The following is a 12177-nucleotide window of genomic DNA, read 5'->3' as shown; positions in this document are numbered from 1 at the left end:
CAGTAAGCATAACACACAGTTCTAATACAGTATGACTTTGACACCTTTGAATTAAAAAACGATCCAACTTTAGCAAGAGATAAATGAAGTTGATAATTATCTGGCGAATTTAGGTTATCTGCTCAATATGGACAAATTAGATTGCAGGGTGGTTTTTGCCCTCTATTGAAGTATTTTCTGCATGCATGGACAGTCTTCAAGAGATAATTTCCAAATCTCCACTTCTCTTCTCTATAGACTTCAGATTTACTGACTGTTACAATGAAGCAAAATCTCAGGTACATATACATTCACAACTTTTAAATGCACGAAACCATGAAAAGACAATCCCTACAATTAAAAGATTCAATGAGGCTGTTTAGATGTTTTCACTCTGCTTTCTTCTTAACCAAAGCCCCTTAGAATTACATGTTGCGTTCAGCCAGATACATTTGAATCCTGTTTTTTGGTTTGTTTTTTTTTCCAGAAAAATTACTAAATGTATGCTAGCTAGAACTTCAAGGTAAGCTTCCTGATCCTCCTAAAAATATGCTGAGAAATTCTAGTAGAATACGGATTCCTTTTACTCAAGGAAAGAGACTGTGCATTTTAAAGTACTGAGTCCCTCTAGAAATTTATTTTGAATATTTTTGCCTTCTCTTTGCAGTAGATCATGTATAAAATGGCTGTTTTTTTAGATAAAAGAAAGTTAAATTGACTTTAACTCTTTTTTGCACTATCTTTCAAACCTAGAGTTGTGCTACTGAACTGGCATAAAACACACAAACTCATAATGTGTTAGGACTAGAAGGGACCTTGGGAGTCATCTGGTCGATCCCCGTATTTTACAGATGAGATACAGGCAGGCAGCTTGCTCACAGCCTGTCACACAGGGAGCGAGTGGCACAGCCGAGACAAGAACCCAGGCTTCCTGACACCCAGTTTATGTGCTCTTTCCAGTCTTGGCTGCCCTCAGGTGTTTTTGTTTTTGTTTTTATTTTTTTCCCTCAAATTAGTATTTTCTTTTTTCTTAAATTAAATTAAATCTTTTTATTGAAGTATAGTTGATTTACAGTGTTGTACCAATCTCTGCTGTACAGCAAAGTGATTCAGTTATACACATATGGACATTCTTTTTTTTAATATTCTTTTCCATGATGGTTTACCTCAGGTTTTCATTTTGTTCAGCAATTGGACTTGGTATCTGATGGATCTGTGCTTTTCAGTAAGTAAAAAACTATGAGTTTCTTAGTGTAGAAATGATTGAGGTGGAGACAGAATCCCATGTTACAGAAATACTCGATGGAAGAACTTGAAATAAACAAAATTGGCTGTAACTCATCTGTCCGCTTTTCCTCAGAGCCAAAATGAAATCTCTGACTGTGTAACAAAATGGCTCATAGCAAATGTTTTTGACCTTTTAGAACAGAAGAATCAATAACAGAAGATGACAAGAGGAGGTATGTTTGATGTTGAAGCTATCTTTAATTTAAATAATTTCGGCCACACCTCATGGGTTTTAATTTAATGTGAATTAATTTAATTCACGTGTTTAATTGACCACTGTAGCACGTTGCCAATAATACAGGTTCCACAGGAGAACTTTTGGCACAGAGCATACAGGTAGGAGCATGCAATGTGATAAAGATCTCGCCCAGGTACCATAATCTTTGCTTCTTCCAAACAAGCTTGGTTTGTCCTGTGCACTCAGCCTGTACTAGTTTCCATCTTGTGGCCTTTGGATGTGCTGTTCTCTCAAATTGGATGACATCTCTTCCTTCCCTCTGCCTTCTCCGACCTTCCATCCTCTGATTAGCTACACTCCACTCTCATTACTCCTTACCTCTCTCTTTCTCCTCACTTTCTATCTACCTACAGGTAAAGTGTTTTTGTGTGTCCATAACACCTAATACCACATTGACCACTCTGAATTCTTGGTACATGTTGACTGATTAGCTGTAATATGTTGCACTACTGATATTTATTACTCTACTAAATTCTAAAAACCCCAACTTCTTTCTCATTGCAAGTAAAATATCTAAAAATTCTACTACACAGCTTTCTTTTTTTCAGATATAGCTTCTTTTTAAAAACAAAACAAAACATAGAAAAACAATTCTCTCTCCAAGGACAGTAATATTCTGAATGCTACTTTTGAAAAGTCATGAGATATTTTAATAATTCTGTAATTGTTTGAAGGGCCCCATGCTTTCATCACTTTCTGCAAATGTATAGTAACCATGTAGTTTGGTCTGATTTTTCTCTGTCTGCTTCTTTTCATCAAGAAACTATGGAGGGGTGTATGTTGGTCTACCATCTGAAGCTGTCAATATGGTGTCCAATCAAACAAAGACTGTGCAAAAAAGTAAGTAAAACCACGTGCTATTTACAAGTTTATTTTTTTGTTTTGTGAAAAACATATGAAATGTATATTTCAGCTTGCCTGACTCACCCTACATATTACTGACTTGCAGCGAACCGTGTGTAAGAACCATATCCTGGACTTCCCTGGTGGTCCAGTGGTTAAGACTCTACGTTTCCATTGCAGGGGTGGACAGGTTTGATCCCTGGTCGGGGAACTAAGATTTCACATGCCACAGGGTGCAGCCTAAAGAAAAAAAAAAAACCACATCTGCTCATTGTAATCGTTTGTTTGAAATTGCTGCCCACATGATGAGAGTAATTCCAGAGCAAAATTTAGCTTCTCTTTGTGGTTATGGTCCATGGATATTTTAAATTTCTTGTTAATTTCAGTGATGATCAGTGTGAAAATGAAAGCAAATATTTCAGTAAGTTTATGGGGGTTTTTGTAGAACATAAAGGTAAATTCCTATACTATAAAAGTGACTGACTGATACGTAGTCTGGTGATTAGAAGAATATTAACTGCCTTTTGTACAATGAAATGAAGTAGAGGCTGCTTTTTCTGAGTTTTAATAGTAATTGCGGGGCTAATGCAGTTCTTTTGATAATAGGTACGACTGCAGCCTTGTGGATAGCTTCCTGCTTCAGTAAATTTCTAAGTGTGGCTCGTGGTAAAGAATGCTGATTTACTAATCACTGTACCGTTGTCTGATATATGGTTTTAAAGAACTATTAATATGTACACATATAATTACATATGTGATATGTAATTTAATTGGTACACAAGCCTTTGTTACATTACTTTTTAACATACTATGGTTATTTGTTCCTCATTGCTTTCTCTCTACGTGATGATTTAGACTCGCAAGTACATATATGTCACAACTATTTGTAGTTTTATAGGAAACTAGAATATGTTCTTTATAACTGAACATTTAACTTTTCTTAATTTTCTCTTTTTTAAGATTAGAAGAAAATAATATCATGACTCAATAATCGAGAGGTACTGTATATTTTTCTAAATAATTCTATATATTTAGCCTTGATGAATTAGCTGTAGACAGTAATGCTCTCTCTTTCTGAGACGTCTTGAACTGGAGATTAGGAGGGGTCTCCACTTGCAGTTAGATCTGTGGAACCCAGTATGTGTCTTTAATGATTAGATCTATTTTCTTTGCAGTTACTTTTTTTCTCATTTCATTTTTTTTCAAATGTAACTTAATTCATTTAATAAGAACAAGCTGTTTGCTTCGACTTACTGGGGTTTCACTCTTCATTGCCAAGATCTCTGAGGGGCTAGGACCTTGGAAATGACAGAAAAGGAGAGACTAGAGAGGCTGGGAATTAGATTAGGGTCAATATTAAATGTTTGGCAATAGCCAGGGGTAGTTGATATACGGAGAGAAGATGTACCAGTACCAAAACCCCACTAGAGATAGGCAGTCATCAGTGTACAAAGATGCAGTTTTACAGGAAGGGATAGTAAAATCGTAGGCCAAGTTTAAAAGATGAAGCACTGTGGACCTGGTGGAGAGCTTGGAGTTAGAATGATAAGACAAACAAGAAAAAGGACAGAAGAAAAATAGCTTTCATTGATTAACTACCCTCTGGGTACCAGTCTGTAAAAGATAGTGAGCAGCATTTCCATAAAGAAAAAGAGTTTCAGTTTACCTGGACCAAAATGCATGCGATGCTTAGATCCCCACTGTCTCTCAGTCTTGCTGAATGACATCCCACCTCTTTTGGACATCCAGTGATCAGGAATGCTCTGTGTCCTGAGAGAGCACATTCTCTTTTGGGAGTCAAACAACCTTGGATTAGAATTCAGACTCTTTCACTTACTAGCTGAGCAAGTCACTTCCCCTGATGCTTATCTCGAAAGGTTCTTGTTAGGGTTAAATATGAAGTAAATGGTAGCTTCTGCTTACTACTTCATCATCATCGTACCGGCATCCTTTTCTGTAACTGGAATCCAGCCATTGGTAGATCAGAAGCAAGACTGATTTGATATTGAACCAACTTCATGCTCAGGGCGAGTACAGGTGCTGGTGTCTGGGATGGGATGGGTTGCAGAATAAGCTCACAGGTGGAGACAGATAAGCTTTCCTACTGGGGAAAAGGGACACGGAAGCTGTATCTGGTTTCTTCTGGACAAGAAATACAACAATCTTGGGCAATCAAGACCATCAGATACTCTCTCAGCAAGGCTACAGCATTATGGAGCTTTATTCCCTAGTGCCCATAACCACAGGAGGGTGTTGGGCTTCTCTTCAGGAACTTGCTGGAGATTTTCTGTTTCTAGTGTTTTTAACAGAGTTCTAACTCTCATGTAGATTTCTGAGTTCCCTGTCAGTTTTCCCTGATGCAGCAGTTTTTACTATTTGCCTCAAATAGAAAAGATAATTTAGTTGAAAGTAAGCATATGTTAGTGTTTACCCTCCTGCAAATGAGTATGTTTCAAGAAGCAACTGAATAGTGGGAAGAAGTGCTCTGTAGATAGAGATGAGGAGACTCAGTAGCTCTGCTATTAACACGAGACCTTAGATGAGTCCCTTACCTTCTCCCAGCCTCACCCGCTTTCAGTTTTTACATGACAGAGTTAGACAAGCTGATTGTCCAGCTTTGTATATGGGTCTAAAATTTCCTGATAACAGTTGAGCAACACTGCTGGTGAGTCAGCCCGCATGACATTAGATGGCTAGGTACTGCTTAAGGCTATCAATATAAAAATAAAAAATATTTTATTGCCATTGTTCTCTCCTCTCAATTTTCTGTATTCTTTAACTCTATTGCTAAACAATCAATTTGCCTCTTTTGAATTATCTGAAAAGCCTTCTAAGTTGATAGGCTATCCATTTACTCAATTGCTAAGCATCTATTGTGGTACTTCTCTGTGAGGCATCTGAATGTGTAGCATCTGGGCTTAAATTATTGGGCAGAAACCCTGATGAGAAGAGACATTTTATGGAAAAGATTGGAGACACTGTTTTTTGGACCTAACATATAAAACCTCTCTAGAAATAAAGCCACTGAACTCACTCAGTGACCCAAGTTCAGAGTTGACTTGGTTACTTTTTGAAGCAAATCAAGGAATGATTTCAGAATCTCTTAAAGTTACTTATATCACGATACAAATGTGTAGTTTCTTCCATAGATGACTCATGGGTGAAAGTTATGCGCATTTAGATGTACGGAGTGCTGCCAGTACAGTGTTGCTTCTCAAGTGCCAGTGGATGGGCTCACTGCATCAGATCCCCCGGGGGAGCTCCAGATAAAGTGGATGGCTTGCCCCTCCCAGGAGGGTCTGACCTAACAAGGGAGGGAGGGCTTGTGGCTGAGCAGTCCATATCTTTGTGATGTTGCCGTGTAGCTACGTTCAGGTATCATCCTGTTGTATTTGAATTATAAGCTGAGAAGTCTCTCTCTCCACCTGACTTTGTCTCTTTATGTAAGTGTCATCAGTGCTTCACACTGTGCTGGCCACATAGTCAATCTCAAATCAATATCGAACGGATGTTGAACGTGTGTTTTACTGAAAGGAAAATCAGTCAATAATTTGCAGGCTTAACGCTGATATGCTTTTATCTAAGTGGTGCCTTTTCACGCTTGCTAACTCTTTCCCCTTTTTTGTTTGTTGCCTTCATAGCCTGCTCATCAAGATCTGGATGGAATTTCTGCTTCGTGGGATTTTGTAACATGCACAGACATTTCCAAGGAAACTCTAAACACCCCCAAATTCTTAGTTTATAGTTAAAACCATGGGTACGTATTGAGTGTTGTGATGCTAGAAAGGAATTGGTTAAACATGTGTATGGAACTTTCTGTGCTCCACCTGCGGAAGACAAGCTTACAAAGGGTTCTCGCCCAGCTGGCTGCTGTGCCCCAGCTGGGTTCTCACCCTGGCCATCCCCACAGCTCATGAAGATCATGTCTTTTCACTGATACTTTTTTGATAGTTTTTGTATAACAAAATCCTTCATCTATTTATACCTGAAAATAATAAGGCACTATCAGTGAATTACCCAAAGTAATATATTTGTCTGTTATCTTTCACGATTTCTACTTCATGTTAATTTTTAGCTGTAACGTGGTTAAATTGATTCCTACTCTTATCTCTTCCCCTTTTTTACTATTTGATTTTTAGCTTTATTTAAATGTCAGAGGCGTTTCTTTATTGGGAACCAGGTATTACGTGGCAATACTTAAACTGCTGAGATTTGCATGCTATATGTACCTTTCAATTCATTTCCTATTTTCTTTCGTCAAAGGCTTATGTAACTACAAATACTTCATAGCCATTGAGTCTCCCATTCTTCCTGTGTGTGATCAGAGCATCTCATCATGTTAACTCTACACTGTTTTCAAGGACTTGTCACTGATGGTTGGTTGGATATTTGGAAAGGTCTTAATCTGATAGTGATTGTGTGTATCCGCTTAGTACTGCAATGTAAATCACTCCATTTCCCAGTGTATTTCAACCACTAAAACATTTTTATCCCTCTTTACCTGCATTTCTTCATTATTTTTCGGAAGAGCACTTTCAAGTAAGTCACACATTGTGATATATAGATACAATTCATCAGTATAAAAATAATAATAATGTAGGAGTAGATTACTGTGAAAAACCAAAAATTTTCACAAGAGCATTATCTTATATATTTGGTCCATGCAATTATCATAGGGACATCAAACTAATTTGAAAAATAAAACTGAAGATGAGAATCACTGAGAAATGATTATGATACCTACTCCTCTGTCCCATATCCACACATCCATAATGAAATTTAGGTGAAACATCAGCAGTGTATCCCATTAGAGGTAACAGATTAACTTTTTGAAAACTGTTAATTTTGGAATAACTTTAGATTTACAGAGGAGTATGAGGGTGATACATAGAGATCCTATACACTCTTCATTTTTTAAAAAATTAATTTTTATTGGAGTATAGTTGATTTACAATGTTGTTGTGTTAGTTTCTGCTGTATAGCAAAGTGAATCAGTTATACATATACATATATATCTGCTCTTTTTTAGATTCTTTCCCCCTATAGGTCATTACAGAGTATCGAGTAGAGTTCCCTATGCTATACAGTAGGTTCTTATTAGTTACTTATTTTATATATAGTAGTGTGTATATGTCAATCCCAATCTCCCAACTTAACCTTCTCTCTCCTTCCCCCATGGTAACCATAGTTTGTTTTGTGCATCTGTGACTCTATTTGTGTTTTGTAAGCAGGTTCATTGGTACCCTTCTTTTAGATTCCACATATAAGCGGATATCATCTGTTATTTGTCTTTCTCTGTGTGACCTTCTCTGTCTTTCTGTGTCTGACCAGCTTCCCCTAATGTTAACATCTTATATAAACATAGCACATTTGTCAAAACTGAGAAATTAAACATTGGTACAACGCAGCCTCTCCTTGGATTCCATTAGTTTTTCTATTAACACTCCTTTTCTGTTCTGGGATCCAGCTCGAGACTCCACTGCGTTCTGTGGCTTTTAGCTCTCCTGTCTCCTGAGTCTCCGCTTCCTGGCACTTTCTGTCTTTCCTTGTTTTTCATGACTTGAGACTTTTGAAGCCTATGGTAGATATTTTACAGTATTTCCCTCCATCTGGATTTGTCTGATGTTTTCTTCCGGACAGGGGTTATAAATTTGGGGGGAAGAATACCACAGAGGTGAAGTGCCCCCCTCATCACATCATATCGTAACATCTCATGATTTCAGCATACCTTGTTATTGGTGATATTTGCCATGATCACTTGGATAGGGGCATCTGTCAGGGCTCTCCACCGTGGGTTTCTTGCTTTCTGTTTCCATCCTCTGTTCCTTTTAAGTGAGTCATAACTTTAGACCACACTCAAAAGAGAGGGGAATTAAGCTCAACCTCCAGGAGGAAAGAGTATCAAGGAATTTTTGGAATTTGTTAAAAATTCCTGTGTATGTGTGTGTGTGTATGTGCTTTTTTATATAAGCCCTATATATTATATATAATGAAATATTATTCAGCCGTAAAAAAGAATGAAAATCTTGCCATTTGTGACAACATGGGTGGACTTAGAGGATATTGTGCTAAGTGAAATAAGTCAGACAAAGAAAGACAAATACTGTAGGATTTCACTTCTATGTGGAATCTGAAAACCAAATGAACAAACCTAGCAAAACAGAAACATAGTCATAGATATAAACAGCTGTTTGCCAGCGGTGGGGGCGGGGGGGTGTGGGTGAGTGAAATGGCTGAAGGAGATTAAGAGGTACAAACTTCCAGCTACAAAATAAATGAGTCTTGGAGATGAAATGTACAGTGTGGGGAATAGAGTCAGTAATAATGTAGCATCTTTGGTGACAGATGGTAACTGGACTTATGTGGTGATCATTTCCAAATGTATAGAGATATCAAGTCACTCATTATTGCAAAGAAGACATACAGATGGCCAACAAACACATGAAAAGATGCTCAACATCACTAATCATTAGAGAAGTGCAAATCAAAGCCACAGTGAGGTATCACCTCACACCGGTCAGAATGAGCATCATCAAAAAATCTAGAAACAATAAATGCTGGAGAGGGTGTGGAGAAAAGGGAACCGTCTTGCACTGTTGGTGTAAATGTAAATTGGTACAGCCACTGTGGAGAACCGTATGGAGGTTCCTTAAAAAACTAAAAATAGAATTACCATATGACCCAGCAATCCCACTACTGGGCATATACCCTGAGAAAACCATAATTCAAAAAGGTACATGTATCCCAATGTTCACTGCAGCATTATTTACAATAGCTCGGATATGGAAGCAACCTAAATGTCTATCAACAGATGAATGGATAAAAAAGATGTGGCACATATATACAATGGAATATTACTCAGCTGTAAAAAGAAACAAAATTGAATTATTTGTAGTGAGGTAGATGGACTGTCATGCAGAGTGAAGTAAGAAAGAGAAAAACAAATACTGTATGCTAACGCATATATGTGGAATCTAAAAAAACTGGTACTGATGAACCCAGTGACAGGGCAAGAATGAAGATGCAGATGTAGAGAACGGACTTGAGGGCACGGGGTGAGCTGGGGAGGGAAAGCTGGGAAGAAGTGAGAGAGTAACATTGACATATATACACTACCAAATGTAAAATGGAAGGCTACTGGGAAGCTGCTGCATAGCACAGGGAGATCAGCTCGATGCTTGGTGATGACCTAGAGGGGTGGGACAGGGAGGGTGAGAGGGAGGCTCAAGAGGGAGGGGATATGGGGATATATGTGTAAATACAGCTGCCTCACTTTGTTGTACAGCAGAAGCTAACAACATTATAAAGCAATTATACTCCAATAAAGATCTGAAGGTAAAAAAAGAGAAATATCAAGTCACTGTGTTGTACACCTGGAATTAACAAAATGTTATGGGTCAATTATACTTTAATTAAAAAAAGTAAAGTGAAAGGAAAAGGGGAAAAACCAAGCACCACAGTAATTATTGTCTTTTGGGGGAGATACTTTGAAACTCTGCACATGTCCTGTTCCTCCTTAAAGATTTGCCCACTAATTTTAGCATCCATCCTTGGACTTTGCCTGCAGTGTATACTCTGGTGTTCCAATGCTGATTCTCTACTTCCCTTGTCCCTTCACGTGTGTGACTTGGAATTCTTCTCTAAGGAATATCTGTCATCTGTTTACTTCTTATTCAGTCATTTATTTGTACCCACATGGACTCACAGATATTAATATCTTCTTTAGGTTATAATCCAGTGCTATAGTGATAACTGTTTCATTGCTCAAATTGTTCAAGCTTTGCCCATTGGTAGTTTTTTCCTGTTGGTTCTTGACAAAACCCATCCTTTTTTTCTTCTTAGGTTGACTTTTAATAGCAAGCAGAATAAAAATCCAATTCAAAAGTTAGTTAAAACACGTTCCTAAAACTTCATCAAATTGTATTATAAATGAATAGTGTTTTCCATATTATGACAAGTCTTACCATTTTCCTTCAACTAGACATTATTTAAATTTAGAACCTCGTGGTTCTTACCTGTTACTAGTACTTACCACCCACTTCCCTATGTCTTAAGGCTAATGATTATAATTTTTATTAAGTATTCCAAGGATCTTGAGTGAATGTCTTAATTACTAACATTAAGAGCTTTCAAAAGAAAAGTGAGAGATTGGAGAAGCCTTTAAAATGCCTGAAATTTAAGAGTTAATAGCTTTTCAAACTACATTCTGGTTCTTTGTAAGATTGTTATCAAAATGTATGTATACTGGAGAGATGAGTTTCAGAGAATTTCTGATTAATAAAATTGTTTGTTTTGATTAGAAAAGGTTTTCTTAAGAAATCTTGTAAGTTAGAAGGTATTTATTCCTAGACTTGGTTAAAGGAGACTGCTAGAATTTAGTTTTGGAAGAACCGTTTCAATCTCTGGAATGTAGGAATCTGGTTTTGGCGAGTACCACTAACTTCCGGGGTTTTATGGAAGAGCGGCTGTCTTGATGAAATGAGTTCTCACAAGTGATCTGGAGTAGGCTCTGGGGAGGGGAACAGAATGATAGAAGGGGCTAAGTTAGCACAACTGGGAAATTATTTCTTTGGGCTTTTGAACTGGGAAGAGCTTGAAGAGGAAGAGGAAACAGGCTCTGTTTTGCAAATAGGAGCCTTATGTAGTTGTACTGTATCTATGCCCAAAGTTGTGAAGAATTTCAGGAGTGAAAAGCTGTGTAAGGAACTCATTCCCAGGAAGATAGTTTACATTTTCTTAACACTTATTTTACATTTTCTTTACATTACTTTTATTTAATGCACATGATAAATCCAAGCAGTACAAAATGATGTGCTTTTTGTAGATTGGGTTCTGATACCCCATTCTGATTTTTAGCTGCATATTGACCATCACCAGTTGAGTTCTTGCTATGCCCCAGATGGATACTAGTTACCGAGGGCACTGCTGGAAGACCCAACCCCTGCACTCGGGGCTCTTTAGAATCGTAAGGGTACACTGGGTAACCTGCAATAAACACAGAGCAATGCCCAGGGGACCATGATGACTTTGGAAGCCCGGTGCAGGGGCACCCATGTCAGACTCATGGCTTAGGAAAGACCCCTGAGAGCAGTCTGCTGCAGAGCCATAAGGAGAAGCACCAGGTAGCCAACTACAGACCCGAGGAGAAGAAAAGCTGGGGCGGAGAACCACAGGCAGAGTCCTGAAGACACTGGGCATGTCCTGGGACTGCTGGGAGCTCATCCTGGCTGGGGGGGTGGGGGGTGGGCATGGGGTGGGAGAGGTGGGCGAGGTGAGCCGTGGGGAGCTTCACGGGCTGTGCTGCAGCTTCTCCTGAAACCTGTGGGAAGCCACTGGGGAGGGAAGCAATTGTGGGGTTTACCTGCTGGGTCCCCCCATTCACCTGTCACCTGGGGGCCACGAGAAGGCTTCGTCTTATGGTCTCATCCAACTTCTGGTTTGTGAGTCTCTCTGTGTAGGAGGCATGACTGATACTTGCAATTCTAGTTTGTGAAGGCGGGCCTTTCCCATTTAATCCATAATACAAAAGACTTGCAGTTTTCAGACACAATGCAATTTGTAGAAAGGTTTGTTAAACAAAAAGTTTCATCGCTTATACGAGACACTCCTTCCAGACTGGGAGAGGTGGCTGGCTGTTTAATCTAATGCATAGAAACCAACACAGAGAGTCAAGGAAAATGAAGAAACAGAAGTGTACATCCAAACAAAACATTCCATTAGGAAGGTCAGAAACATTCCATAGGGCAGAGCCATGCCTATCCTAGCACCGTGTATAACCAGGTGCTTAGTGATTGGGTTTTTGGTCAAGCTGAGGCCGTCCTATAGCTTCA

General features: G+C 38.6%; 1 protein-coding gene across 4 annotated transcripts in view; it reads left to right on the top strand.

The window, feature by feature from the left end:
- The window catches only part of C7H12orf75 (chromosome 7 C12orf75 homolog), a 41759-nt gene extending 34912 nt beyond the window's left edge, over positions 1-6847 (top strand). For 2 of the 4 annotated variants that reach the window (XM_057743495.1, XM_057743493.1), the window contains 4 exons: positions 1404-1439; positions 2265-2344; positions 3308-3345; positions 5989-6847. In XM_057743495.1, the coding sequence (XP_057599478.1) occupies positions 1404-1439; positions 2265-2344; positions 3308-3312 (121 nt within the window). In that variant the 3' untranslated portion in view covers positions 3313-3345; positions 5989-6847. Of the gene's footprint in view, positions 1-1403; positions 1440-2264; positions 2345-2453; positions 2530-3307; positions 3346-5988 lie in introns of those variants that run through there. The other 2 variants (XM_057743492.1, XM_057743494.1) reach the window with 2 other exon arrangements.
- The last annotated feature ends 5330 nt before the right edge of the window (positions 6848-12177 follow it).

This window comes from Hippopotamus amphibius, chromosome 7 (assembly GCF_030028045.1).
Source record: "Hippopotamus amphibius kiboko isolate mHipAmp2 chromosome 7, mHipAmp2.hap2, whole genome shotgun sequence".
Lineage (NCBI taxonomy): Eukaryota > Metazoa > Chordata > Mammalia > Artiodactyla > Hippopotamidae > Hippopotamus > Hippopotamus amphibius.
This window is presented reverse-complemented; position numbering and strand designations above follow the sequence as displayed.